We start from the raw sequence: 26,442 nt of genomic DNA on the forward strand, positions 1-26,442 counted from the left end.
ATCGGCCGTGCGCCCTATAATCTGGTGCGCCTTATGTGCACACTGAATTCCAAAATCTGTAAAAACGACCAATGCTGTCTTTGACCGTTGGAATATCAGACCATTTCCCGCTGACACAAGGACGTAATACGTAAAGTACGTACGCTAGCAGCGTAGAGTACGTATCCTGCCAGCGATAAACCAATCGGAGAACATTACGTAATACGTAAAGTACGTACGCTGGTAGCATAGAGTACGTACGCTGCCAGCGATACACCAATCAGAGAAGAGTCCGTGAGTCCGTGGTACGTACACTTACCTCTGCCACTCCTCCGGTAGTTATCGTATACTACAGGTATCCTGCAAAACAACATTTGTTTGTCTAAGGACCCCTGAAAATGGCGCCAGCGAAGAGACATGCTTACGAGGCACAATTCAAACTGCAGGCTATCAGTTACGCGGTTGTTCATGGGAATAGAGCAGCTGCGAGAGGAAACAAGAAAATGAACTGTGCCAAGTTAAAAAGACCAAACGGAGTTTCCGCAGAAACAAAGCGAGGTGGCCACAGCTAGAAGACCAGCTGTTCAATTCAGACACAGAAGATGAAGACTTCGATGGATCTGTGACAGAACCATAATAAAAAATAATGTGAGTACCATATTGTTAAATACCGGTAGTTCAAAGTTGTTAAAAAGTTCAAATAAACTCACCGTTTTGCTTCCGTGACCTTTTTTTTTTTTTTTTTGTAGACTATATGTTTTAGTGTGCGTAAGGGTTAAGTACCTGCTAATTGAGGGCGCGCCTTATAATCCGGTGCGCCTTATGGTGCAGAAAATACGGTAATGGGTTCTTTGGTTGCCCACACCTCCAACCCCTCCATGAAGTGACAAGAACACTGGTTAAAGCATTTTTGCGTCACTCTGGTAATACGCAAATCAAACAACCAGTGGACAAGAGACATCGTACTGTAAGCTCTTTGGTGTGAACATAAAGAGAATCAACTCGCACCCTGCAAATGCTCTGTAGTGTAACTTTAATAGTTCATAAGGCTTCAGTTGAAGGATGACATGTCTCTGTGGAGAAAAGCACCCCACGCACTGCATGTGCACGTGCTATACGTGGAGTGGTTTCTACCTTCTGGTGGAAAAGGTTTCAAGTCTACGGGAGTCCCTGTAATAGATGATATAGCACGGTGCTGAAACATGTTCTTTGAACATGGAAGTCAAACAGACGCTGCTGCATCTGGGGAAGAACAAACAAGCCTGACCTGCTTTACAACAACTGAAAAAACCTTAACCAGAGGATTCTCTCTAACTGTGCCTGTCTGAGCAGCACATCTGACAGCTTTAAAGACCTGCACAGGCTGATAAAAGCAGCTTGGCAAGAGGTCAGAACAAAGCACTTCATCTGGAGGATGTGTGTGAGCTGACTCAAGCGCTGGCAACGTCATCGAGGACATAACCAGCCTCTGACATTTCCTCTCTGTTGCACTACTGTTTGCAAAACTAGACTTAAGCACCTCATCCTTGACCCCCAAGGCTGCTGAAGAATGAATTTCATCACAACAGAAATGATCCTGATTAGGGGTGTAACAATTTACTGATACAAATCGAAAATCCATTTTAAATTAACAGATACGACTTAGTAAATCACAGAATGATTACATCCAAGGACAGAAAAAATCACTGTCATTTACTTATTTGTCTGTCTGACTGTTAGCAGGATTATGTCAAAACTACTGCACGAATGTTCACCACAGATACATATTAGGTTACAGAAGAACCTATTAAGTTTTTTTAGGTAATCCGGATCCAGATCTGGATTCTGGATCAAGTTTCACTTTGTATAGGCTTTGAAGGATTACTGCTAGCAGGATTACATCAAAGCTACTGCACAGATTTTGACGAAATTTTCAACACAGATACATTTTAGTCCATCGAAGAATCCATTAAATTGTGGAGGTGATCTGGATCCGAATCCGGATTCTGGATCAAGATTTTACTTTATGTACGTTTTGAAGGATTATGTCAAAACTACTTCACAGATTCTAATCAAAATTGCACCACAGAAAAATATTAGGGCATGGAAGTCTCCACTGAATTTTTGAGGTGATCCGGATTTGCGGACATCAGAAATCTCTGATTGCTCTTGTTTTATAATAAGAATTGGGGGGGGGGGGGGGGGGGTGTGTACAACAGAACAGGATAAAATGACACAAATACACTGGCCTGATTATGACTGTGCATGGCAGCATTATAGGTACAAAGAACCAAATGTAAACATCTCCAGCGACTTTGACATTTGTATAACTAGATGGACAAGCTTCATTTAAAATGCGTGAACATTTGTTTTAGCAATACTTCACTCAAGCCAATCATGTAATCAATGCATCACATTCTGGTCAGTTATCAGCAGTGATTTTGAGATGACAACCATATACTGACAAAGTGTACACTGAGGTACTTTTTGGGCATGGCCCATCACTACAACCACCAGCCTATGGACCCACCTTAGGTGCTACATAGCAACCACCCAGGCAGAGAACCTGGTCCATCCTCACTCCTCCTAAGTAACCATCTCCCTGCAACATCAAGGTGAAATGTGAACATCCCTTTGGTCTTTACCCAATTGCTGGGGTCCTCACCATATGGCTAAAATGCTGTAGTTTATGTTCCCGCACAATTCAAGTAAGACGCCTTGATGTTACTTGATGCGCATTTCATTACACCTTGATATGATGGTGTGAACTAAAACGAAACAAGAATCCAAATGCATACACAAATCCATGCGCGGCACTGTTTTAAGCGATATAGGACCAATTGCCACTCATAGCTGTATTGAACCACAGGGGCTATCATTCAGCATGAATTATCAAAATGAAAAACAACAGACAAATTATCATAAGCACACACACGCATACACACAAAGGGTAGGACAGGTTTAGCAACACTGCATGCTATCATCAATCTGTGCCACTCAGTTGGTATGTAAACAGAGATCAAGTCTCAGGAATCTCAGGAATGTATCTACATAATTATGCAAACATTTTCAAAGCACCGACCCTTAGAAGAGTCTCCTGAGAGAATCCAGAGAATCTAGTTTATTCTTCTTCACTAAAGAGACACACAGTCAGAGAAACATATAATTACATTCACCTTCAGATGACGCTAACAGCTTCCACCGAGACAGAACAACAGGGAACACTGGAACGCTACAGCTTCACACTACTGTGCGAACTTTACCGAAACCAAGGCTCAAAGTGAAAGCATTTGTGCCTAAAAAACACTCAAGAGGAAGGAGCGAAGACTCATTGTTTTATGGATCGTGTGTTCTTTCTTTTTTGCACGACTAAGAGAAAATGGCTTCAAATGCAGAGGAGGAACTTTCCTGTCCGATCTGCCACGACATCATTAAGGATCCTTCTGTCTTATCGTGTAGCCACACTTGCTGTAAAGGCTGCCTGAAGAGCTGGTGGAAAGAGAAAAAAACACGAGAGTGTCCGGTGTGTAAGACAATATCCTCAAAGGTAAAACAACCTCGCCAAGTGTTGAGAAACCTATGTGAGTCCTTCTTCCTGGACAAAGATTTCTGCCTTCTGCACTCAGAGAAACTCAAACTATTTTGTCTGGACCACCAGGAGCCAGTTTGTCTCATCTGTCGAGACTCACAAACACACACCTATCACAGATTCAGACCCATCGATGAAGTTGCAAAGGATTGCAGAGAGCAGCTCAAGCATGCCCTGATGCCCCTACAAGAGAAACTCAAGCTCTTTGAAGATGTTAAAGGAATGTGTGAGCAAACAGCCGAACATATTAAGTTCCAAGTTCGTAATACAGAGAGCCAGATCAAGGAGCAATTTAGGAAGCTTCACCAGTTTCTACAAGACGAAGAGGAGGCAAGGCTGGCTGCACTGAAGGAGGAAAAGCAACAGAAGAGCCAGATAATGAAGGAGAAGCTTGAGAATGTGGCGACAGACATAGCAGGTCTTTTGGCCATTTTCCGAGTCACGGACAAAGAGCTGAAAGCGAAAGACGTGCCATTCCTGCAGAACTACAAGGCAGCAGTGGAAAGAGAGCAGCAGCGCAACCTCCCGGATGATCCACAGCTGGTCTCAGGAGCTCTCATAGATGTGGCCAAACACCTGGGTAACCTCGGGTTCCACATCTGGAACAAAATGATAACAGTAGTCTCCTACACCCCTGTGATTCTGGATCCAAACACTGCTCATCCCGAACTCATCTTGTCAGATGATTTGACCATTGTGACACGTGGAACCAACCAGAATGTTCCTGAAAACCCAGAGAGGTTTGATTACTGCAGATCAGTCATTGGGTCTTGGGGATTTAACTCAGGGTATCACAGATGGGATGTTGATGTTGGAGAGAGTTCGGCCTGGGCGGTGGGTGTCGCTGATGAGTCTGTCCAGAGGAAAGGTGAAAAGTGGGCTGGATTATGGAGAATCATGTTGTACGACGGAAAATACACAGCACGCTCGCCGACTGACGCGCTGACAGACCTCCCAGTGAAGACACTGCAGAAGATCAGAATCTATCTGGACTGGGATGGTGGAACGCTTTCATTTATGGACCTAGACACTAACACATACATACACACTTTTACTCACACCTTCACTGAGATGCAGTTTCCATACATTAACACTGTTGGTGAAGTGCCAGTGAAGATACTCTCTGAGAACATCTCTCTGACAGTAGAGGATGAGTAGAAAATAATATCAATCTCAGGCATCATTGTAAAGTAATACATGTATCATAACATTAAAACAGTTGGCTAGGGCTCAAACCTTTGCAGAAAATGTGATACTTCAGACAATAAATGATGTTTTGCTAGATGTTATTTTTTTTTGTAAAGTAGGAGTCAAGCCCTCTACTTTTGAGGGTGTTTGTGACTACTATGGCAGAAACCATATATCTAAATCAGAGATAAGAAAAAAATACATCACCCTATGTGTGTGTGTGTGTGTGTATATATATATATATATATATATATATATATATATATATATAAACATAAAATTAATAAGTATTTTAATCACTGTCATTATTAATCTATAGAAAGGATAACAGTATACTACTAATAGTATTTAGAAACAGCACAATTTTAACACCTTAATGTACTTTTCCCTTGTACTTTTTAAAATTCATTTATCAGAAATACTTTCCATCTCTGATGTAGGTCACATGTACTACTATTACTATTGTGAGTAAAATGGTTTGATTATTTAGTTTGCCACTGGATGCTGTAACATTCAATAATCTGCCCTATATGTTATGTAATTACAAAATCTGATAATTTTTGCTTGTGAATTCTGGTATAATAATCATCTCTATAAAAACAATCAAGCCATTGTGCTAAACTGTTTCACTGAAGATAATGTGATACATTTTTATTTTGCATCCAACTTTGGTGTGTTGTGTTTTTCCCATACATATGGTTAGTATGCTTATATAAAATGTTTTCTTTTTCAGTTTACATAAATTAGTTTAATGTTGGTGATATAATTACATATTCTTCAAGATGAAGATGGTGAAAAGCTGTAGTGTTTTATGACATCTGTTAGGTGCATATGTTGAAACATAGCATCAGTTATTAAACCGATTTGAATCAGTAATTCCATAGAAAATGATTCACCATCTGCCCTTGTAAATATGCAAAAAACACTGAATTAACACACAAATCAAATGATCTTATAGTCCTTCACAGCACTGGAGGATGTTCCAGCAGCTATCATGCAGACTACATGTGACATGCTTTGCATGAATAGCTGATGAATGATTGCGTGGCTACAACCTGTCTGTCTGCATTCCTGTTCATATCCTCAAGTCCAAAGCCGACTAGCAGTAAGGAAGCTGCTTTTTTGTCACACTTAATGTGTTCTTAAAGCCTATGCATTTGTTTTATGTTACAGATAAAGTTTGTTGATTAGGTACAATATCTTGTTCAAAATTGTTTATTGGAGATGTAGTGGATCTAGCCACAGACACATCTTTATAGAATCAAAATTACATTAATTCAACTGGGGAGATTGACTCTCCCCAGACAGCCCTAAGGTGGAAGTGTGACACAGCTCTGAACCGATGTTATCATGACACAGGAAAGCCACGTTTCTCACAAAGTAACCTGCTTTCCAAACCAAGGGCAATTTACGATACCTCATGACAAACTTCATGAACAGTCCTCTACATCAAAAGACCCTTGTTGATATTGTGCCAGGAAATATCAGCTCATAAAACAACCGCCTTGCACTGTGGCCCACAGTGCAAGGCAGTCGTTTTATGACCTTTTGATTCTTTGTGGTCTGGCTGGTCGAACTTGTCTGCTTTACTGATAAGACCTGAACAAGAGTGCTTTGAAGGCCCCTTCTGGAGATGTGAGAGGCTATAAATTGATCACAGAGTGCTTGAGAGTTGATATTACCTGGTACAATATCACCAAGAGAGCTGGTTTAGAGAGCTGGTCACATAGAGAAAGGTGGATTACCTATGGAGTGATAGCATTGGGTCATAGCTATGTCACACTCAAAAGGATTCTTATTCAGGTCTTATCAGTAAAGCAGACCAGGTCCACCAGCCAAACCACAAAAAAAAAAAAAAAAATCAAAAGGTCATAAAACAACCACCTTGCACTGTGGCCACAGTGCCACCTGGAGGAAAGAACACAGATACATAAGTATTTATATATAAGTATTTCTTTTGTAACTCTTAACATGTCAAATGTTATTTCTTGAATTATTAATGAATTGTCATGGTAAAACTGTTTCTTTTCATTGCTTTCTGGTCCTAGATGTACTTAGAAAACTTAGCCATCTTATATTTTGTTAGTTAAAGAAGAAAACAAGGTGTACGTCATTCATTGTATCTGATGTGTTTTTTCACATAACTTTCTTTGGGGAAGAAACCTAATGTCAAATGGGCGGCCCTTATAACCATGCGTAGCTCTCTTTAAAAAGACCCTGAACAAAGAAACTCTCTCTTACTCTTCGGCCATTTTTCTTTAACTCTTCCATTTTTGCTCTGGCTTTCTTATGCGCTCCTTTTTTTCCGGACTCTCTAAGTCCTACCTCATGGCTTTTGTTTCATTGTTCTTAGTGTTTCTTTTTGCTCCATAACTTTCGTTGTTTGAGGCGCCAGTTTTAAGAACTCTTAAGGTTTGACTCATGTTCTCTGCATTTTGAAGACAACTTCCTAACTGAATTTTTAAGATCAGGAGCAAATTTATGAGCCTCCAAAATTTTCTGTTCGAGGCCAAAAGTGTTTTTTTAACTTTGATTTTTTTCTACAACTTTCTTTGCCAAGCCTTGAACTTTTTCAAAATTTATAAAAAGACTTTAAATTGATCTTCCACAACTTCTGAAGCCACCAGAGCATGTTTGAGAACAAACACATAAACCTTCATCCATGGGTTGATCGGAACCAACTTCTATGGACCCATCGTTGGGTCCTGTTGGCAAAACAACCCGGCTCCAGCCTGTGGTCACATGGGAAACCAGTGGTCAACCCCGATGTGGGTTAAAGAGGGCCGTAAAAGCCCATTAGGAAATCGGACCGAACCCACACCCATCCCAATGGACCCAGATAAGTGAACCAGCCAAGTGTTCTAACGGTCTTTGTTGTCAATGATGCAAAGTGTTATTCGTTTGTGAATGTTCTTAATAATAATAACAGTAATTTGTTAACCTAAATTCACCGCAAAATTCCAACCAGATTTATTGTCATTAAATTTCTATACTTCCTTCTTTCACGTCTCATTATCAATGGATCATCTCAGTAATAAAATTATGAATCATTATTCATACTCTCAAAATGTAAGTCACGTGTTTATCCCTGTACATATATAAATAAATGTGTAAATATTGCAACTTGTTTTTCTTTTGTCCAGTTGAAGATAGACGTTGGATCAATTGTATCTGGAACTTATGACTTTCAGATCAAAGACTGATTCATATGGACTAACATGATATTCCTATGCATCTAATAAGTCGGTGGTGCCCCCTTACGAGTATTTCAAGGTATATAATTAAATTTCATATTTAATTAAATATTGTTTTCACTTGTATTTTGTCTACAATAATTTATTGTGCCCCCGTAGAAGGCAACTCAATATTGATTACATTTCAATTCCTTACATATTTTATGGTACTGATTATTTAAATCATTACATTATTTTGGTGCCCCGGTGTGAGGCGTTATATTTCAATATTAATAATTATATAAATTCATCACAGAGATATTCTGTAAATGGGTGCAGCTGTTTTTGCTGTGTAAAGTAAAAAGATGATGTCTTTAGCAAATTCACAATCTAGGTAACGCAAAGGACATATACCAGAGGTCTCAAACTGATTCCAGAAAGGGCAGAGAGGGTGCAGATTTTCTTTGCAGCCACCCACTCCACCTGGTGATTTCACTGACTAACATCACTTTGAGAAGATGGAATTAGTTAATCACTGATTAATTATATCGACATAAAATGTAAAAACTTAAATAACTTGGAAACAGCAGCCAACTGGCCATTATATTGTCTAATCTGAATTCAGCATGCCAAAATCCATAATAGATAGCACACAATTTCTGAAGATGACAACTTCTAGAAATGTATAAACTAGTGTAATTAGAAGCTCTATCTCTTTTCTGTACCAAAGCTCTTTTCAGTTTCACAACCACATTTTGGAAGTGACATTGAATTGGCTATTAAGCCACAAAGCATTTCCATTCTGTGACTTTCTCGATATTAAAACCACACAATAGAAGAAAAGGAAAATAAGTACAAAATGCAACATAAAGCAGCCGCACAAAAAACAAGTGTCAGGCTTTTTAAGAACGTTGATTTATGACTGATTCCAAAGTTTTTGACAGGCAGGACCAATGTGACTGTTTCAGTTATTAAGGTCAGTGTAATCTTCATTTGTATGCTGAAGGAACAAATAAATCAAGTGCAAAGCACAAGAATCAGGATTCTAGCTACGGTGTGCGGCGCTGCACTGCAAATTTCCACACAGCTGTCAGGTTCAAATTGGCTGTGCTGCCAGGCACTGATTTTCCAAAAGGTTAACTGAAATGTTGCTGAAAATGTACCAATTCGATCGTATTTCAAGCTTATCGATGTCATAGTTTTACTTTATTTTGCAATTTCAAGCAAATAATTAAAGAAATAAGAAATATATTTCTCATTTAATTCATACTGAGTCAGCTGCAAACAGCAGAGATCACCACCAGTGAGTGACTTCAGTGTTTTGTGAAGCCACAGCACTGAAGGCGGCTCAGAGACAGGAATTGTGTTTTTAACCTTTTCAACGTTATTTATTTTATCAACTTAGACTTTGACAGAAACATGCAAAAAGAACTTTGATATTACAAATATTTCAACATAAATGTTTGTCTATTATTCTTGCCTTCAAAGCATCTACAACCACTCAAAATTAATAGGGCTTGCCAATAACATTTTAATCATATAAACCCCTATAGCAGAGTATACCAGACGTGTACACTGCCTGAAAGAGGGTTTTATGACTTCAACGTTTTGCTCGGTATACAATGTAGAGCAAATGAGTTTTCAAATTAATCTGAATCAATGCTATGACAAAGAAAAAGCAATTACCAGAACCACCACGGGGTCATGCAAAGGTCCTTCAGTGTGCAGAGTCTCAATGCCGTCCTCAAGGATGTAATGCCACTCCACACCCAGGTCAATGAAGCTCCTGGACTTGACCTCCTCTCCTTTCCCGTTGAGAATGTAATGCCCTGTTGCCTGGTTCTTGATTGCTGCAATCAATGATTACAAACCCATGAAGCAGCTGAAATTGTTCAGATCTTACAATCACAGACAGTTTGAATTTAACTGTCAAAAAGCCAAAAACATCTTCTGGTTAATTTATGGATACACAGACATATCTGGTGTCATCAGTTGTCAGATGACTCAATGTAAGAGTTACATTCCCCCAACGATGATGTGACTTATGTGTAGCTGCCTTCAAAGTTCAATCAACAAATCTGGCATTGGGGTCATAACAAAGTAAGATGCCTTTTCTTGATTGATCAATTCTGCTAAATGAGACAGCAACAGGCGTGTAAAAAAAACACACAAGCTGGAGATTCAGATAGTGAGCTTTAAAAACAAGCTAAGCAAGCTAAAGCATCCCAGACATCCATCAGCAAGTCATTTAACAAGATAATGACAGAGAAAAGAAATGATGCCTTTGCTTACAAAACTACAGCAAAGGGTCTCTGCATGAAAGAAAAACTAGCAGAAAGAAAGGTTCCATTCACTCATATTATACTACAGCAGAATATAGTATAATATGGACACTAAATACATTGAGAAAACAAACATTTAAGGCAACTAGCTGTACAGGATTTTAGCGTTAACTCACATTAAAGGTATTCATTAGGTCAAAGGTTCCCAAACTTTTTCTCCAGGGCCTCCCTTTTATACTTAAGAATATTTTCAACACCCCCCCGCTGCCACCACCCACCTCACACCAACACAAATCTACACACATGTAATTTGCTTCCAAAACTGCAACTTTTTATTGAACAAAAAAATAAAGTAACAAATCACCTTTATAGTGGAATTATTATTACATTATTCTTGCATGCATCATCTGAAATCTGAATTTCTGAATTTTTTTTTAAATTTTTTATTTATTTTGCTCAAACTTGTTCAACCTTAGAACTGTAATATAATATACAAGGTCTGTTAGAAAAGTATCCGACCTTTTTATTTTTTTTCAAAAACCATATGGATTTGAATCACGTGTGATTGCATCAGCCAAGCTTGAACCTTCGTGCGCATGCGTGAGTTTTTTCACGCCTGTCGGTTGCGTCATTTGCCTGTGAGCAGGCTTTGTGTGAGCACTAGTCCACCCTCTCATCGTTTTATTATTGCAAATAAATGTCTGAACGATTTGGAGCTTTGCTGCATCAATTTTTTTCCAGAAACTGTGAGAGACCTCCAGGTGGACACCGTTCAGAAAATTAATATGGCTTTCAGGGACGATTTTGTGGGGATTACACAGATTAAGGAGTGTTACTGCCGCTTTAAGGATGGTCCACAGCGTCTGAGAGCGCGCCGTGCTCCGAGCGCCGATCGACAGGCTGACACCCCGCTGAAACAACCAGATCATTTCCAACATGAAGGCTTTGTTGATCCGGGACGTCATCTGACTTTCACAAAAAGGCAGGAGATGTGGACATCAGCACTTTTTCGGCACATTCCACTGTTACAGGAGTTTTTTTCATGGAAAGAAAAGCGCAGGATTGCGCCACCATGCCGTTCATGACGCGGAACAAAACCACCTCCGTGTTGGTCTCACAGGACGGCTTTCAGACGGCTTCTGGTTGCTTTTCAGTCATGTGATTATCTGAGAAATTGTGCATGAGCTGGACATGCCCCAACATGTCCTGTGAGGCTTCATCACGGCATTGCTTTGCACCATGCGGCTCCACCGCAACGCGCGGAACTCCTCCGCACGTCTGTCTCAATGTGCCGAAAAAGTGCTAATGTCCACGTCTTTTCACAATTCCTGTGCTAGTCAGACGACATACCGGATCAAGACAGCCTCCAGTTTGGAAATGAACGGCACATTCCACTGTTACAGGAGTTTTTGTCATGGAAAGAGGAGCAGAGTTCCGTGCGTCGCGGTGGAGCCGCATGGCGCAAAGCAACGCCGTGATGAAGCCTCACAGGACATGTTGGGGCATGTCCAGCTCACGCTCAATTTCTCGGATAATCACACGACTGAAAAGCAACCGACAGCCGTCTGAAATCCACGTGAAAGCCGTCCTGTGAGACCAACACAGAGGTGGTTTTGTGCCACGTAATGAACGGCTCCGTGGCACGTCCCTCTGCTTTTCTTTCCATGAAAAAAACTCCTGTAACAGTGGAATGTGCCATTCATTTCTAAACTGGACACTGTCTTGATCCGGTATGTCGTCTGACTAGCACAGGAATTGCGGAAGACGTGGACTTCAGCAATTTTTCGGCACATTGAGACAGACGTGCGGAGGAGCTCCGCGCGTCGCGGTAGAGCCGCATGGTGCAAAGCAATGCCGTGATGAAGCCTCACAGGACATGTTGGGGCATGTCCAGCTCATGCTCAATTTCTGGGATAATCACACGACTGAAAACCAACCAGAAGCCGTCTGAAAGCCACCTGAAAGCCGTCCTGTGAGACCAACACAGAGGTGGTTTCGTCCCGCCGCGCCATGAATGGCACGGTGGAGCAATCCTCTGCTTTTCTTTCCATGAATAAAACTCCTGTAACAGTGGAATGTGCCGAAAAAGTGCTGATGTCCACATCTCCTGCCTTTTTGTGAAAGTCAGATGACGTCCCGGATCAACAAAGCCTTCACGTTGGAAATGATCTGGTTGTTTCAGCGGGGTGTGAGCCTGTCGATCGGTGCTCGGAGCGCGGCGCGCTCTTAGACGCTGTGGGCCATCCTTAAAGCGGCAGTAACACTCCTTAATCTGTGTAATCCCCACAAAATCGTCCCTGAAAGCCATATTAATTTTCTGAAGGGTGTCCACCTGGATGTCTCTCACAGTTTCTGGAAAAAAATTGATGCAGCAAAGCTCCAAATCGTTCAGACATTTATTCGCAATAAAAAAAACAACGAGAGGGATGGACCACTGTTCACACAAAGCCTGCTCACAGGCGAATGACGCAACCGACAGGCGTGAAAAAACTCACGCATGCGCACGAAGGTTCAAGCTTGGCTGATGCAATCACACGTGATTCAAATCCATATGGTTTTTGAAAAAAATAAAAAGGTTGGATACTTTACTAACAGACCTCGTATAAGATATAACTTACTGAATTTTCATGTCAGGGCAACAGGGGTCAAACATGTCAACACCGTTGCCAGATACAGTAGATAGATGCTTTCCAGGCAAAAGATGTTAAAAAAACTATCAAAGTGCAAACAAAACAATACAACCCTAAAAATATTAGAGCAACATTTTGTTCAGTATTTTGAATGTCTCCCAAAGCATACGTAAAAAGCTGTATTTTTAAAAATCTCTAATCAACTGTGCCTCATTCATTGCTTAAAAGAACGTAAGCTTAATGGTGTCCTGTAGTTTTTGTTGTTCTTAGAATTTCCTGAACTTGAACACTGAACACATGAACATTTTCAAATTACTGAATATGTCTTGGACTTCATTTTGAAGAGGAATCTTCGAGGTTAGGATACAGAAGACGGAGCATTAATTCACACTTACCAATAATTTGAGGGGATGCCACGTGTTCTTGGATGAACACATGCCGAGCTCCATGAGGAATGAGAAACATCTTAAGGTAACCTTTGACAAGTTTGTAGCAGCAGCAGTGGAAAGGTTAGAAAAGACAACAGAGATACGGGTAAGTGAAGCAGACACACAAACATCTACCTGTTTGCAGAGGTGGACATCACGAGTGGGTTCAGAAGTTCTGCTCTACAGAGCTGTGAAGTTTTAGGGAGGAAAAATAACATATCTACATCAGCATCTTGAAACAGGCCCAAATGTTCACTGCATTCACAAGAAACACCAACAAATTTTTGGGTTTGTGCACAAAGAGTGTGCTTTTAAACGTTCTGTGAATGAGCGAGCCTCGGGCCATGCTTCAGCATGTATGATGACTACATGGCAGCAGAGTCCCCTTCTGTCTGGGATGTCCACCTCTTGCAAACCTACCGTGACTCACCGAGCACGTTTCTAGAATCCTCCGTTTCATTTAAAAACACATTTCGAGCTCCTTTGGGTAAGGAGAAGGCCCCTCTGCTCTTCCCTTCAAATGAAACACATTAGTTAGTTTTATCTCACACACAGTGTTGATCTGCAACAACGTGGCCCACGGTGGAAGCGCATCTAATTAGCATCGCGGGCACCTGAGGAATTTGCATTGGCTGAGGAGGAACACTGTTTTTGCTGGCACAGTGGCAGTTGCCAATCATCGCTGTTGAGGCTGTAATTGCTCACGCTTATGTTTAACTGGCAGCTGCAACACTTGAGACGCCCTGATGGAGAAGCGGCAGTGTTGCTGGGGTGATTATGGATGAGATTGGCACACCGCAGTTATGACAGGCGCTGTTCACCACAAGGGATGTTTCACATGCAAACAGCAATCTAAGACTGTAGGGAAATTCTGCTCTCAATTTTGATAGCAGTGTAAAATAGTTTGGTTGTCAAATTTCAGCACTGAAACATTGTCACCGTGCCAGTTTAGATTTAATCAATTCAGCAGCTAAATGGCCAATCACACAGCAGAAAGCCGCTGAGGGTCTACTGCAGTGTTTCAGACGACATTGATCTACACAGAAACTTTAAAGGGGCACTCCTTCAAACTTTCCATGACATAAAGAATGTCAAAAATTATGTGTTACCTCAGAGCGCCCATTTATTTAATTCCCACACTAAATTTCAACCTTATATGCATTTTAGTGGACATTTTTTCTCCAGATCACTATTTAGATTTGGACCTAAATACAACTATAGATGAATATTGATCCTGAGCGTTCTGACTGCTACCTGTGATTCTGATCCTGCTGTTTTTTTCGTGCTCACTCAGAATTGATCATCATCTTTGATTCTAAACAGTTATCCATGATCCTGACCTTTGGTCCTGATTATTGAACAGGACTGAGCAGGTGATTTTAGGAGCTCATCATGAAAACCTCCTGCTGAGGTGATCAGTTGCCAGAAAAGCCTTCACCATCTTGACCCTTTAAGGCACACTGTTGCTCATCCCTGATATAGATGCTAGAATTTAAAAATTAATATTTTCCAAAAGGGATTAATGTTTTTTTTCCTTTAATGTTGTAATCAGGATGCTTTTCTTGATGGAGATAATAAATTAAATGAAACTCTCATATACCATATAATGATTGTAATGTGACCCGTGTATTGTTTTTTTTTTATTTAACTTAAAATATTTTAACATTTTAATTATCTTTTTCTACTGCATAATTTCTGAAACAGACTCTACTGCGGGCATGATGAATGACCCCTGCCTGTGGACTGGACGCCTGCATGGACTGCTCATCATATTCATCTTTTGTTATGTTATGTTCTGTTGTGTAAAACTTTGCAAACTCTTGTAACTGGTAGAATGGCCTAAGCTCAAAGGGGTCACCCCTCTGAGTCTGGTCTGCTTGAGGTTTCTTCCTCAGAATCATCAGAGGGAGTTTTTCCTTACCACTGTCACCTGTGTGCTTGCCCTAGGGGTTGTAAGGTTAACCCTTACTTGTGTGAAGTCCAACCCCTGGCACAAATTATGGAATCACCGGCCTCGGAGGATGTTCATTCAGTTGTTTAATTTTGTAGAAAAAAAGCAGATCACAGACATGACACAAAACTAAAGTCATTTCAAATGGCAACTTTCTGGCTTTAAGAAACACTATAAGAAATCAAGAAAAAAAATTGTGGCAGTCAGTAAGGGTTACTTTTTAGACCAAGCAGAGGGAAGAAAATATGGATTCACTCAATTCTGAGAAATAAATTATGGAATCACCCTGTAAATTTTCATCCCCAAAACTAACACCTGCATCAAATCAGATCTGCTCATTAGTCTGAATCTAAAAAAGGAGTGATCACACCTTGGAGAGCTGTTGCACCAAGTGGACTGACATGAATCATGGCTCCAACATGAGAGATGTCAATTGAAACAAAGGAGAGGATTATCAAACTCTTAAAAGAGGGTAAATCATCACGCAATGTTGCAAAAGATGTTGGTAGTTCACAGTCAGCTGTGTCTAAACTCTGGACCAAATACAAACAACATGGGAAGGTTGTTAAAGGCAAACATACTGGTAGACCAAGGAAGACATCAAAGCGTCAAGACAGAAAACTTAAAGCAATATGTCTCAAAAATCGAAAATGCACAACAAAACAAATGAGGAACGAATGGGAGGAAACTGGAGTCAACGTCTGTGACTGAACTGTAAAAAACCGCCTAAAGGAAATGGGATTGACATACAGAAAAGCTAAACGAAAGCCATCATTAACACCTAAACAGAAAAAAAACAAGGTTACAGTGGGCTAAGGAAAAGCAATCGTGGACTGTGGATGACTGGATGAAAGTCATATTCAGTGATGAATCTCAAATCTGCATTGGGCAAGGTGATGATGCTGGAACTTTTGTTTGGTGCCGTTCCAATGAGATTTATAAAGATGACTGCCTGAAGAGAACATGTAAATTTCCACAGTCATTGATGATATGGGGCTGCATGTCAGGTAAAGGCACTGGGGAGATGGCTGTCATTACATCATCAATAAATGCACAAAATTACATTGATATTTTGGACACTTTTCTTATCCCATCAACTGAAAGGATGTTTGGGGATGATGAAATCATTTTTCAAGATGATAATGCATCTTGCCATAGGGCAAAAACTGTGAAAACATTCCTTGCAAAAAGACACATAGGGTCAATGTCATGGCCTGCAAATAGTCCGGATCTTAATCCAATTGAAAATCTTTGGTGGAAGTTGAAGAAAATGGTCCATGACAAGGCTCCAACCTGCAAAGCTGATCTGGCAACAGCAATCAGAGAAAGTTGGAGCCAGATTGATGAAGAGTACTGTTTGTCACTCATTAAGTCCATGCCTCAGAGACTGCAAACTGTTATAAATGTTATGTGTCGGACGCAGCTCGGAGAACCGACCAGCGTTTGAAGGACCCAGTATGAAATAAGCAGAGCACGGTACAAAGGCTAACTGAATTTAATACATAACAGTGATACAAAAAATAACAAAAGAAAGTACGGTCTGGCGTGGTGCGCTCCCAGCAGCACTAACGGTCCGGAGCCAGAAGCTGTTCGGACCCAAGGACCCCGCCGACACCCCCCAGGTGGCCGCAACAAACCGAGTCTGTGAAAGAAGGAACCATTATGTGAGTCCACACTCTACACACAGAGAGAACACTTAAAGGTGTACAAACAGCAAACACTTCCTGGCTTGATTACTAATCAGCTTTCCAACCTGCAGGCATGGAACATCCAGTTCACAAAACTCCACTGCAGTGGAAGCCGATACATGACTAACATACAGCTCAATATAAAAAGGTGTGAGGGACACCACATTTACTGACTGTATAAACGTTAGTCACAAAATCTAACGTACCTCAGGAAGTGTGCTGACGAGCGTGAGACCTCACCCCCTCCTCTTTCACAGACCGTGCATCAAACCCTGGACGTTCTCTGCATCCACTGATGATGAGATGGCTCCCGAGACGACGATCTCACCCGTCTGGTCACAAGGTCGAGTCTCTGGCAAATACACACTGTATACTCCAGTCTTAAATGCCACCATGTTCCAATCCATATAGATGCACCTCAGCTGTGAGTCCTGACGAGCCGCAGGTGATCAGGGTGAGGTCCTGATAACCTCAGCAACACAGCCACTCAGTCCCAAATGCAAGCCACCTGGAAGGAAAAACAAAAGACAGAAACAAAAAGGCAGCCAGGCCCCCCAGCCATACAACAGTACCCCACCCTCACGGGAAGCCTCCCGGCGACCACACAAACCTGGCCCAGGAGAAACACCCCCCTCCAGGGACCATGGCTGGAAACCGCATCTGCATTCGTCTTCCAACAGAATGGTTGATGTCCTCTCCTCTGGCTGCATCCTTGCCTTTGTTTCAGTCAGTCACTTAGCACAGGTGTGGCCAGGAGTTCTTAAACCTGTGCGGTCAGCCTTTATCCAACCATGTGCGGTCATTAGTCATAAAACAAAAAAGACAAACACAAACAACCAAACCACCCCCCCCCCTCCCCAGGGGACCGTCCTATCAAACCCCGGGATGAGGAGAAAAGAAAAACCCCAAACTTAAGCTTACAAATAAAAGCGCTAAAACACCCCCCCCCCCCCCCCAAACGACATGTAGGGACCAACACCCCCCAGAGGACTTCCCGCCAGCTCCAGGAGTAATAACCACAGTCGAGGTCCCTCTGGGATCCAACGTCACCCACGGGGACTCCCAGCGCCTCCCAGAGGACCACTCGTCAACCCCAGGAGACGCCTCCCCTCACGACCAACGGACCCAGCCCCGGCCGTCTATGGCTAGATGGACCCACAGCCCTTTCCCCCCCAGAGGACACCACAGTCAAACCCTGAGGGCGGAAACTGGGGGGAAAACACCCCCCCCCCCCCAGGTGCAGAGGTTACCTGGGAAACGCCCAGCATAACCACACTGCACCACTCCAGCAACGCCGACACTACGGCTCACACGGCTGGAGTCAGAGGAGAAGAGAGGGCATAACAAAAAACAAAACAAAAAAAAAGAAAGAAAAAACAACAACCCAAATACCCCCCCCCCCCCATGACCCCCCAGGGGACCGTCCCATCAAACCCTGGGAGGTGAAACTGAAAAAAATAAAATAAAAAGAAAGACTAACAGACTGACATAAGGTTGCTCGGGTCCTTTTTTTTTTTTTTTTTTTTTTTTCTTTTTTGGCAGAACTGCAGGGTCACGACCCCAGACACTAAATAGTGAAAAGCAAAAAATAAAATCCCACACAAAAACCAACTCAAAAAACACCCACACAAAATGAACTAACACAAAACAAATAAGTGATTTATACCGTCAAGCTCCAACAAATGGAACACACCTGTTCCAACTTAAGAGCTTGACGGTAATGTGACTCAGTCACCAAAAGAGGGAGCCAAAGTGCTAAAAATGAAAAACCCCCTTTGGTAACTGAGAAAACAAACTCATGCTGCCTTTCTGTGAACAGCACACAACCAAAAATGTGATTCAACTAAATAACACCGGAGCTGACACAACAGACGCAGTAGCTATCATTACCCGGGGAAACGGGGCTACGACTGTAACACAGGAAGCACCGCGACCCGTGCCACAGAGCTCCGCCGTGCGCGTTCACCCATTACAGACTCACTCCTGCAGCTCCCGTTCAAACCTCTTATCCGGTCGAAGTGCGACGCGAAGCCGTCGCCAGTCACACTCCACCACGACCCACGGATAAGGCACACACAGGAACACGGCTGCAAGAGAGCACGAATCAGTATTCAGTAATGGGTTCTCAAACACGCACCATCCGGGCGGAGAGCACCCGCAACTGATCCGGATAACTTCTGAACGTCTGCTGCCGCCTTCCCGGCGCGTTACCGTCTCTGCTACCGCTGGGTCCGTGATGTTTGGCCAGAGACTACTGTTATGTGTCGGACGCAGCTCGGAGAACCGACCAGCGTTTGAAGGACCCAGTATGAAATAAGCAGAGCACGGTACAAAGGCTAACTGAATTTAATACATAACAGTGATACAAAAAATAACAAAAGAAAGTGCGGTCTGGCGTGGTGCGCTCCCAGCAGCGCTAACGGTCCGGAGCCAGAAGCTGTTCGGACCCAAGGACCCTGCCGACACCCCCCAGGTGGCCGCAACAAACCGAGTCTGTGAAAGAAGGAACCATTATGTGAGTCCACACTCTACACACAGAGAGAACACTTAAAGGTGTACAAACAGCAAACACTTCCTGGCTTGATTACTAATCAGCTTCCCAACCTGCAGGCATGGAACATCCAGTTCACAGTGCAGTGCAGTGGAAGCCGATACATGACTAACATACAGCTCAATATAAAAAGGTGTGAGGGACACCACATTTACTGACTGTATAAATGTTAGTCACAAAATCTAACGTACCTCAGGAAGTGTGCTGACGAGCGTGAGACCTCACCCCCTCCTCTTTCACAGACCGTGCATCAAACCCTGGACGTTCTCTGCATCCACTGATGATGAGATGGCTCCCGAGACGACGATCTCACCCGTCTGGTCACAAGGTCGAGTCTCTGGCAAATACACACTGTATACTCCAGTCTTAAATGCCACCATGTTCCAATCCATATAGATGCACCTCAGCTGTGAGTCCTGACGAGCCGCAGGTGATCAGGGTGAGGTCCTGATAACCTCAGCAACACAGCCACTCAGTCCCAAATGCAAGCCACCTGGAAGGAAAAACAAAAGACAGAAACAAAAAGGCAGCCAGGCCCCCCAGCCATACAACAATAAAAGCCAGAGGTGGTGCAACAAAATACTAGTGATGTGTTGGAGCGTTCCTTTGTTTTTCATGATTCCATAATTTTTTCCTCAGAATTTAGTGATTCCATATTTTTTTCCCTATGCTTGGTCTAAAAAAGTAACCGTTACTGACTGCCACAATTTTTTTTCCTGATTTCTTATAGTGTTTCTTAAAGCCAGAAAGTTGCCATTTGAAATGACTTTAGTTTTGTGTCATGTCTGTGATCTGCTTTTTTTCTACAAAATTAAACAACTGAATGAACATCCTCCGAGGCCGGTGATTCCATAATTTTTGCCAGGGGTTGTACCTTTAGGCAGCTTTGTTGTGATTTGGCTCTATATAAACTAAATAAATTGAAATTTATATTCCATTTAGCATACAGAGAATGTCTCTTCTCTGCTATGTTTTTAACAACACCCAAGTCAAACAATATCACATTTTCACAGTCTTTGTGAATGTGACCTCAAATAAATAAATGACTCAAACACTTAAATTTTAATGGTTGGATGAGATCAATGTCTGAAAAGTGTCCACTTCTCAACATCTGCCAACAACAAAAAGGCCTTGGAGAAGAAACTTCAATATTTAAATGATTATGAAGGAGTGCCCCTCTTTGTGTTAATCCATCAGGTTATTGAATAAACTACTAAAAAGACAGTTCATACATTAGATGACTCCTATCACGAATAGAAGACAACTAGACAGCGAACTGCATCACCTTTAGTGGCAGAGTCAGACCTTTGTAGACAACTAGTCAGAAGGATTAGTTTAAAACAGTAGTTTATATCACACATCTCCACAATGTTAGTCTCCCGTCAACACTAAAAACAGTCAGCATGTGTGCATCACTAACACTGGATACTTGCATAGTTTGTTTTCCAACAAAGCATTTTCTTTTTGGTGTCTCTTGCTTAAATACTTCCCTGGTTCAAAAAAAAAAAAAGAAAAAAAAGTGAGTGGTTAAGAGTAAGATGTAAAAAACAAAACTGACAAAAAAGACTGATTATAGTTTCAACAATGAAGTTCCTGTTAACAGTGTGATGAAGCCGCCACACTCTCAGAAGAAAGATTTATGCAAAAGGATATCTGATATTTCTGATATTTTTTTATATGGCTATGAAAAAAATTGTAGAGAATTTTGGACATTTCCTTCCATCCACTAAACAAAACTTTGTCATTAAGATTCAGATTCAATTTAGATTCAATTAAAGCTACAGTAGGTAGTATTTAGTGGCATCTACTGGCGAGGGTTTTGCTAATTATACATATATTGCAGCTATTTTTAAAATTGTTTCATTCACTGATGAATTAAGGTTGTAACAACTGAAAGTTTTCACTATCAGCTTAATGTTTTTCTTATGTGACCTTGAAAAAATTTACGTGTGAAACTGCTAAACATTTCCATGCATCAACTAAATAAAATCTTGTCATTAAAACTACAGTATGCAGGATTTAATCAATCAATCAATCAAATTTTTTTTTATATAGCGCCAAATCACAACAAACAGTTGCCCCAAGGCGCTTTATATTGCAAGGCAAGGCCATACAATAATGATGTAAAACCCCAACGGTCAAAACGACCCCCTGTGAGCAAGCACCTGGCTACAGTGGAAAGGAAAAACTCCCTTTTAACAGGAAGAAACCTCCAGCAGAACCAGGCTCAGGGAGGGGCAGTCCCCTGCTGGGACTGGTTGGGGCTGAGGGAGAGAACCAGGAAAAAGACATGCTGTGGAGGGGAGCAGAGATCGATCACTAATGATTAAATGCAGAGTGGTGCATACAGAGCAAAAGAGAAAGAAACAGTGCATCATGGGAACCCCCCAGCAGTCTACGTCTATAGCAGCATAACTAAGGGATGGTTCAGGGTCACCTGATCCAGCCCTAACTATAAGCTTTAGCAAAAAGGAAAATTTTAAGCATAATCTTAAAAGTAGAGAGGGTGTCTGTCTCCCTGATCTGAATTGGGAGCTGGTTCCACAGGAGAGGAGCCTGAAAGCTGAAGGCTCTGCCTCCCATTCTACTCTTACAAACCCTAGGAACTACAAGTAAGCCTGCAGTCTGAGAGCGAAGCGCTCTATTGGGGTGATATGGTACTACGAGGTCCCTAAGATAAGATGGGACCTGATTATTCAAAACCTTATAAGTAAGAAGAAGAATTTTAAATTCTATTCTAGAATTAACAGGAAGCCAATGAAGAGAGGCCAATATGGGTGAGATATGCTCTCTCCTTCTAGTCCCCGTCAGCACTCTAGCTGCAGCATTTTGAATTAACTGAAGGCTTTTTAGGGAACTTTTAGGACAACCTGATAATAATGAATTACAATAGTCCAGCCTAGAGGAAATAAATGCATGAATTAGTTTTTCAGCATCACTCTGAGACAAGACCTTTCTGATTTTAGAGATATTACGCAAATGCAAAAAAGCAGTCCTACATATTTGTTTAATATGCGCTTTGAATGACATATCCTGATCAAAAATGACTCCAAGATTTCTCACAGTATTACTAGAGGTCAGGGTAATGCCATCCAGAGTAAGGATCTGGTTAGACACCATGTTTCTAAGATTTGTGGGGCCAAGTACAATAACTTCAGTTTTATCTGAGTTTAAAAGCAGGAAATTAGAGGTCATCCATGTCTTTATGTCTGTAAGACAATCCTGCAGTTTAGCTAATTGGTGTGTGTCCTCTGGCTTCATGGATAGATAAAGCTGGGTATCATCTGCGTAACAATGAAAATTTAAGCAATACCGTCTAATAATACTGCCTAAGGGAAGCATATATAAAGTGAATAAAATTGGTCCTAGCACAGAACCTTGTGGAACTCCATAATTAACTTTAGTCTGTGAAGAAGATTCCCCATTTACATGAACAAATTGTAATCTATTAGACAAATATGATTCAAACCACCGCAGCGCAGTGCCTTTAATACCTATGGCATGCTCTAATCTCTGTAATAAAATTTTATGGTCAACAGTATCAAAAGCAGCACTGAGGTCTAACAGAACAAGCACAGAGATGAGTCCACTGTCCGAGGCCATAAGAAGATCATTTGTAACCTTCACTAATGCTGTTTCTGTACTATGATGAATTCTAAAACCTGACTGAAACTCTTCAAATAGACCATTCCTCTGCAGATGATCAGTTAGCTGTTTTACAACTACCCTTTCAAGAATTTTTGAGAGAAAAGGAAGGTTGGAGATTGGCCTATAATTAGCTAAGATAGCTGGGTCAAGTGATGGCTTTTTAAGTAATGGTTTAATTACTGCCACCTTAAAAGCCTGTGGTACATAGCCAACTAACAAAGATAGATTGATCATATTTAAGATCGAAGCATTAAATAATGGTAGGGCTTCCTTGAGCAGCCTGGTAGGAATGGGGTCTAATAAACATGTTGATGGTTTGGATGAAGTAACTAATGAAAATAACTCAGACAGAACAATCGGAGAGAAAGAGCCTAACCAAATACCGGCATCACTGAAAGCAGCCAAAGATAACGATACGTCTTTGGGATGGTTATGAGTAATTTTTTCTCTAATAGTTAAAATTTTGTTAGCAAAGAAAGTCATGAAGTCATTACTAGTTAAAGTTAATGGAATACTCAGCTCAATAGAGCTCTGACTCTTTGTCAGCCTGGCTACAGTGCTGAAAAGAAACCTGGGGTTGTTCTTATTTTCTTCAATTAGTGATGAGTAGAAAGATGTCCTAGCTTTACGGAGGGCTTTTTTATAGAGCAACAGACTCTTTTTCCAGGCTAAGTGAAGATCTTCTAAATTAGTGAGACGCCATTTCCTCTCCAACTTACGGGTTATCTGCTTTAAGCTACGAGTTTGAGAGTTATACCATGGAGTCAGACACTTCTGATTTAAAGCTCTCTTTTTCAGAGGAGCTACAGCATCCAAAGTTGTCTTCAATGAGGATGTAAAACTATTGACGAGATACTCTATCTCCCTTACAGAGTTTAGGTAGCTACTCTGCACTGTGTTGTTATATGGCATTAGAGAACATAAAGAAGGAATCATATCCTTAAACCTAGTTACAGCGCTTTCTGAAAGACTTCTAGTGTAATGAAACTTATTCCCTACTGCTGGGTAGTCCATCAGAGTAAATGTAAATGTTATTAAAAAATGATCAGACAGAAGGGAGTTTTCAGGGAATACTGTTAAGTCTTCTATTTCCATACCATAAGTCAGAACAAGATCTAAGATATGATTAAAGTGGTGGGTGGACTCATTTACTTTTTGAGCAAAGCCAATAGACTCTAATAATAGATTAAATGCAGTGTTGAGGCTGTCATTCTCAGCATCTGTGTGGATGTTAAAATCGCCCACTATAATTATCTTATCTGAGCTAAGCACTAAGTCAGACAAAAGGTCTGAAAATTCACAGAGAAACTCACAGTAACGACCAGGTGGACGATAGATAATAACAAATAAAACTGGTTTTTGGGACTTCCAATTTGGATGGACAAGATGCCATCTAGTGGTGAGGTTGCAGATTGCATTATGTCTTTGTCAGTCATGAGTGTTTCCCTTCACATTTTTGCCTCTTTGACGACAGGGTTTCATGCCCCCTACCTTCTTTTGTGATTTGCAGTATGTATGATTCTCCATTTGAGGATCCAAATGAAGATTCTCAAACTTGTTAGCCTGGACTAACAATCAGTAGATGTTGTATAGGGGAGCAACTACTGAGTCCTCTTGTTTTTTTGTTTTTTTTTCCAGGTTTCTGGCTGTGTTGCAACGTACTGCAAGGTGGAGGAAGGGCCCCCTTGTGGAGACCATGTCGATATTGCCACCGGTGATGTTTTGGTGTTTAGGTTTGTTCTCTCGGGTTCTGATGTTATTCTGTCTCTCGCATTATTAAGTAACAAATTTTCACTTTTGTCTTGTTCTAGGGTTAAAACCATAATTTCCCATTTCTTCACAACCAATCAAAATAGAAAAGAGTGGTCTTGACCTCCAAACTTTGGTTTTGTGGTCAGAACAATGAAATTGCAAATTAACCAGTTTTCACATTCACTGAGTGGTCACTACTAATTTCTGGAAAAGTTAAGTCCATTTGTCAGAGTTGTGGTCATCAAATTTTCTTTTTGTGATCATGTCAAAAGGGTTCAAACATCATTTCAAACATAATACAATGTTGACAAAGCAAATTCAACAAAGCTGACAAAGCTTATTCTGGAATGCCAGTTGGAGACCAAGATAAGAACTGGGCACCTCACTTAGCTTGTGAATATTGCAAGAAAACACTTGAAGGTGAGAAAGTTATGTTTTGTTGAAAAAGCAAAAATCTTGTATGGTAAATATTGAATGATCAGTCATTAAACAAATATTTTCACTCTTTTTGCAGGATGGTACAGAGGGGAAAAGAGTGCAATAAAGTTTGCTGTTCTAAACTACTCAACCAACTGCTACTTCTGCATGGTGGATCCTTCCAAACGACGAAAGGGGAAGAATGCACCTGCTATTCCTTATCCTGACATTCCATCTTCCATTGCACCAGTGCCACATAGTGCTGAGCTTCCTGTACCTTCACCTCCAGAAAGAAAACAACCATCAGAAGAAGAAAGCACTGAATCAGAGGATGGGAGAACAGTGAAGTGGACTGTGACATTACAGATACAGTTTATTTTCATTGGACCACAAGTCAAGAAAATCACAGAGTGCCCTGAATTTCCAAAGAAATTGACAGCAAAGGAACAGGAGGCATGGAAACGTTTTGTTGATGTTGTCCATGGGTTTCTGGGCAACCACAAGGCTGACAATTATGTGGAACTGGTTGAGACTTTGAGAAATTATGGCCAAAGGGGCTGTAGATGTCACTGAAGCTCCACATTTTGGATGCTCACCTTGACTTCAAGGACTTCATGGGGGCATACACAGAAGAACATGGGGAGCACTTCCACCAAGACATAATAGACTTTGAACACAGATATCAGGGATCTGACAATGAAAACAGGATGGGGGACTACATTTGGGGTCTGATCAGGGAAAGTGATTCGTTGCACATTTGCAAATCAAGGAAAACTGTTCATTTTTGCTGCAGTTATGTTCCGTATTTTAGTTTTATTCTGAAAAAGTCAGAAAACTGTTAAAAATCGCTGTTTTGAGGGGATAAAATTGGTGTGCAGCCAAAAAAAAGTTTGACATGAAAAGTGGGCTTTTTTCTATTGTTTTGCAATAAATGTAGTTGGAAAAAGACACTTATTTGCCAGGAACAAAAATCGTGTTACACATTAGCTAATTCTTCCTTGTGGCAAATATTCATTGGTGCTTTTACTTTGACATTTCCGCCACGTTCATTTAATGTACCTGAACTTGCAGTTTCTGGTCTTCCAGGTTCACAAATCTCCACAGTTCTGCTTTTAATTGTTTACTCATCTTAATAACTGCTGTTGGAGTGTTTCCTTGTTCCCATATTGTATTGGTTCATCCATCAT

General features: G+C 41.2%; 2 protein-coding genes across 3 annotated transcripts in view; one reads left to right on the top strand and one right to left on the bottom strand.

Moving 5' to 3' along the window:
- Positions 1-26,442, bottom strand: part of adamts3 (ADAM metallopeptidase with thrombospondin type 1 motif, 3) — a 554,270-nt gene that overhangs the window by 81,176 nt on the left and 446,652 nt on the right. The window contains exons 16-19 of one of the 2 annotated variants that reach the window (XM_034170793.1): positions 20,872-20,928; positions 13,679-13,762; positions 13,216-13,296; positions 9,595-9,758 (exon numbers count right to left, since the gene is read on the bottom strand). In XM_034170793.1, the coding sequence (XP_034026684.1) occupies positions 9,595-9,758; positions 13,216-13,296; positions 13,679-13,762; positions 20,872-20,928 (386 nt within the window). The remainder of the gene's footprint in view (positions 1-9,594; positions 9,759-13,215; positions 13,297-13,678; positions 13,763-20,871; positions 20,929-26,442) is intronic. The other variant, XM_034170794.1, reaches the window with a different exon arrangement.
- On the top strand, positions 3,038-6,596 carry LOC117510896 (nuclear factor 7, ovary-like). The gene has a single exon (XM_034170795.1). The coding sequence runs from the start codon at positions 3,338-3,340 to the stop codon at positions 4,703-4,705; it is 1,368 nt and encodes a 455-aa protein (XP_034026686.1). The 5' UTR covers positions 3,038-3,337; the 3' UTR covers positions 4,706-6,596.

The sequence above is a fragment of the Thalassophryne amazonica genome, chromosome 5 (assembly GCF_902500255.1).
Source record: "Thalassophryne amazonica chromosome 5, fThaAma1.1, whole genome shotgun sequence".
NCBI lineage: Eukaryota > Metazoa > Chordata > Actinopteri > Batrachoidiformes > Batrachoididae > Thalassophryne > Thalassophryne amazonica.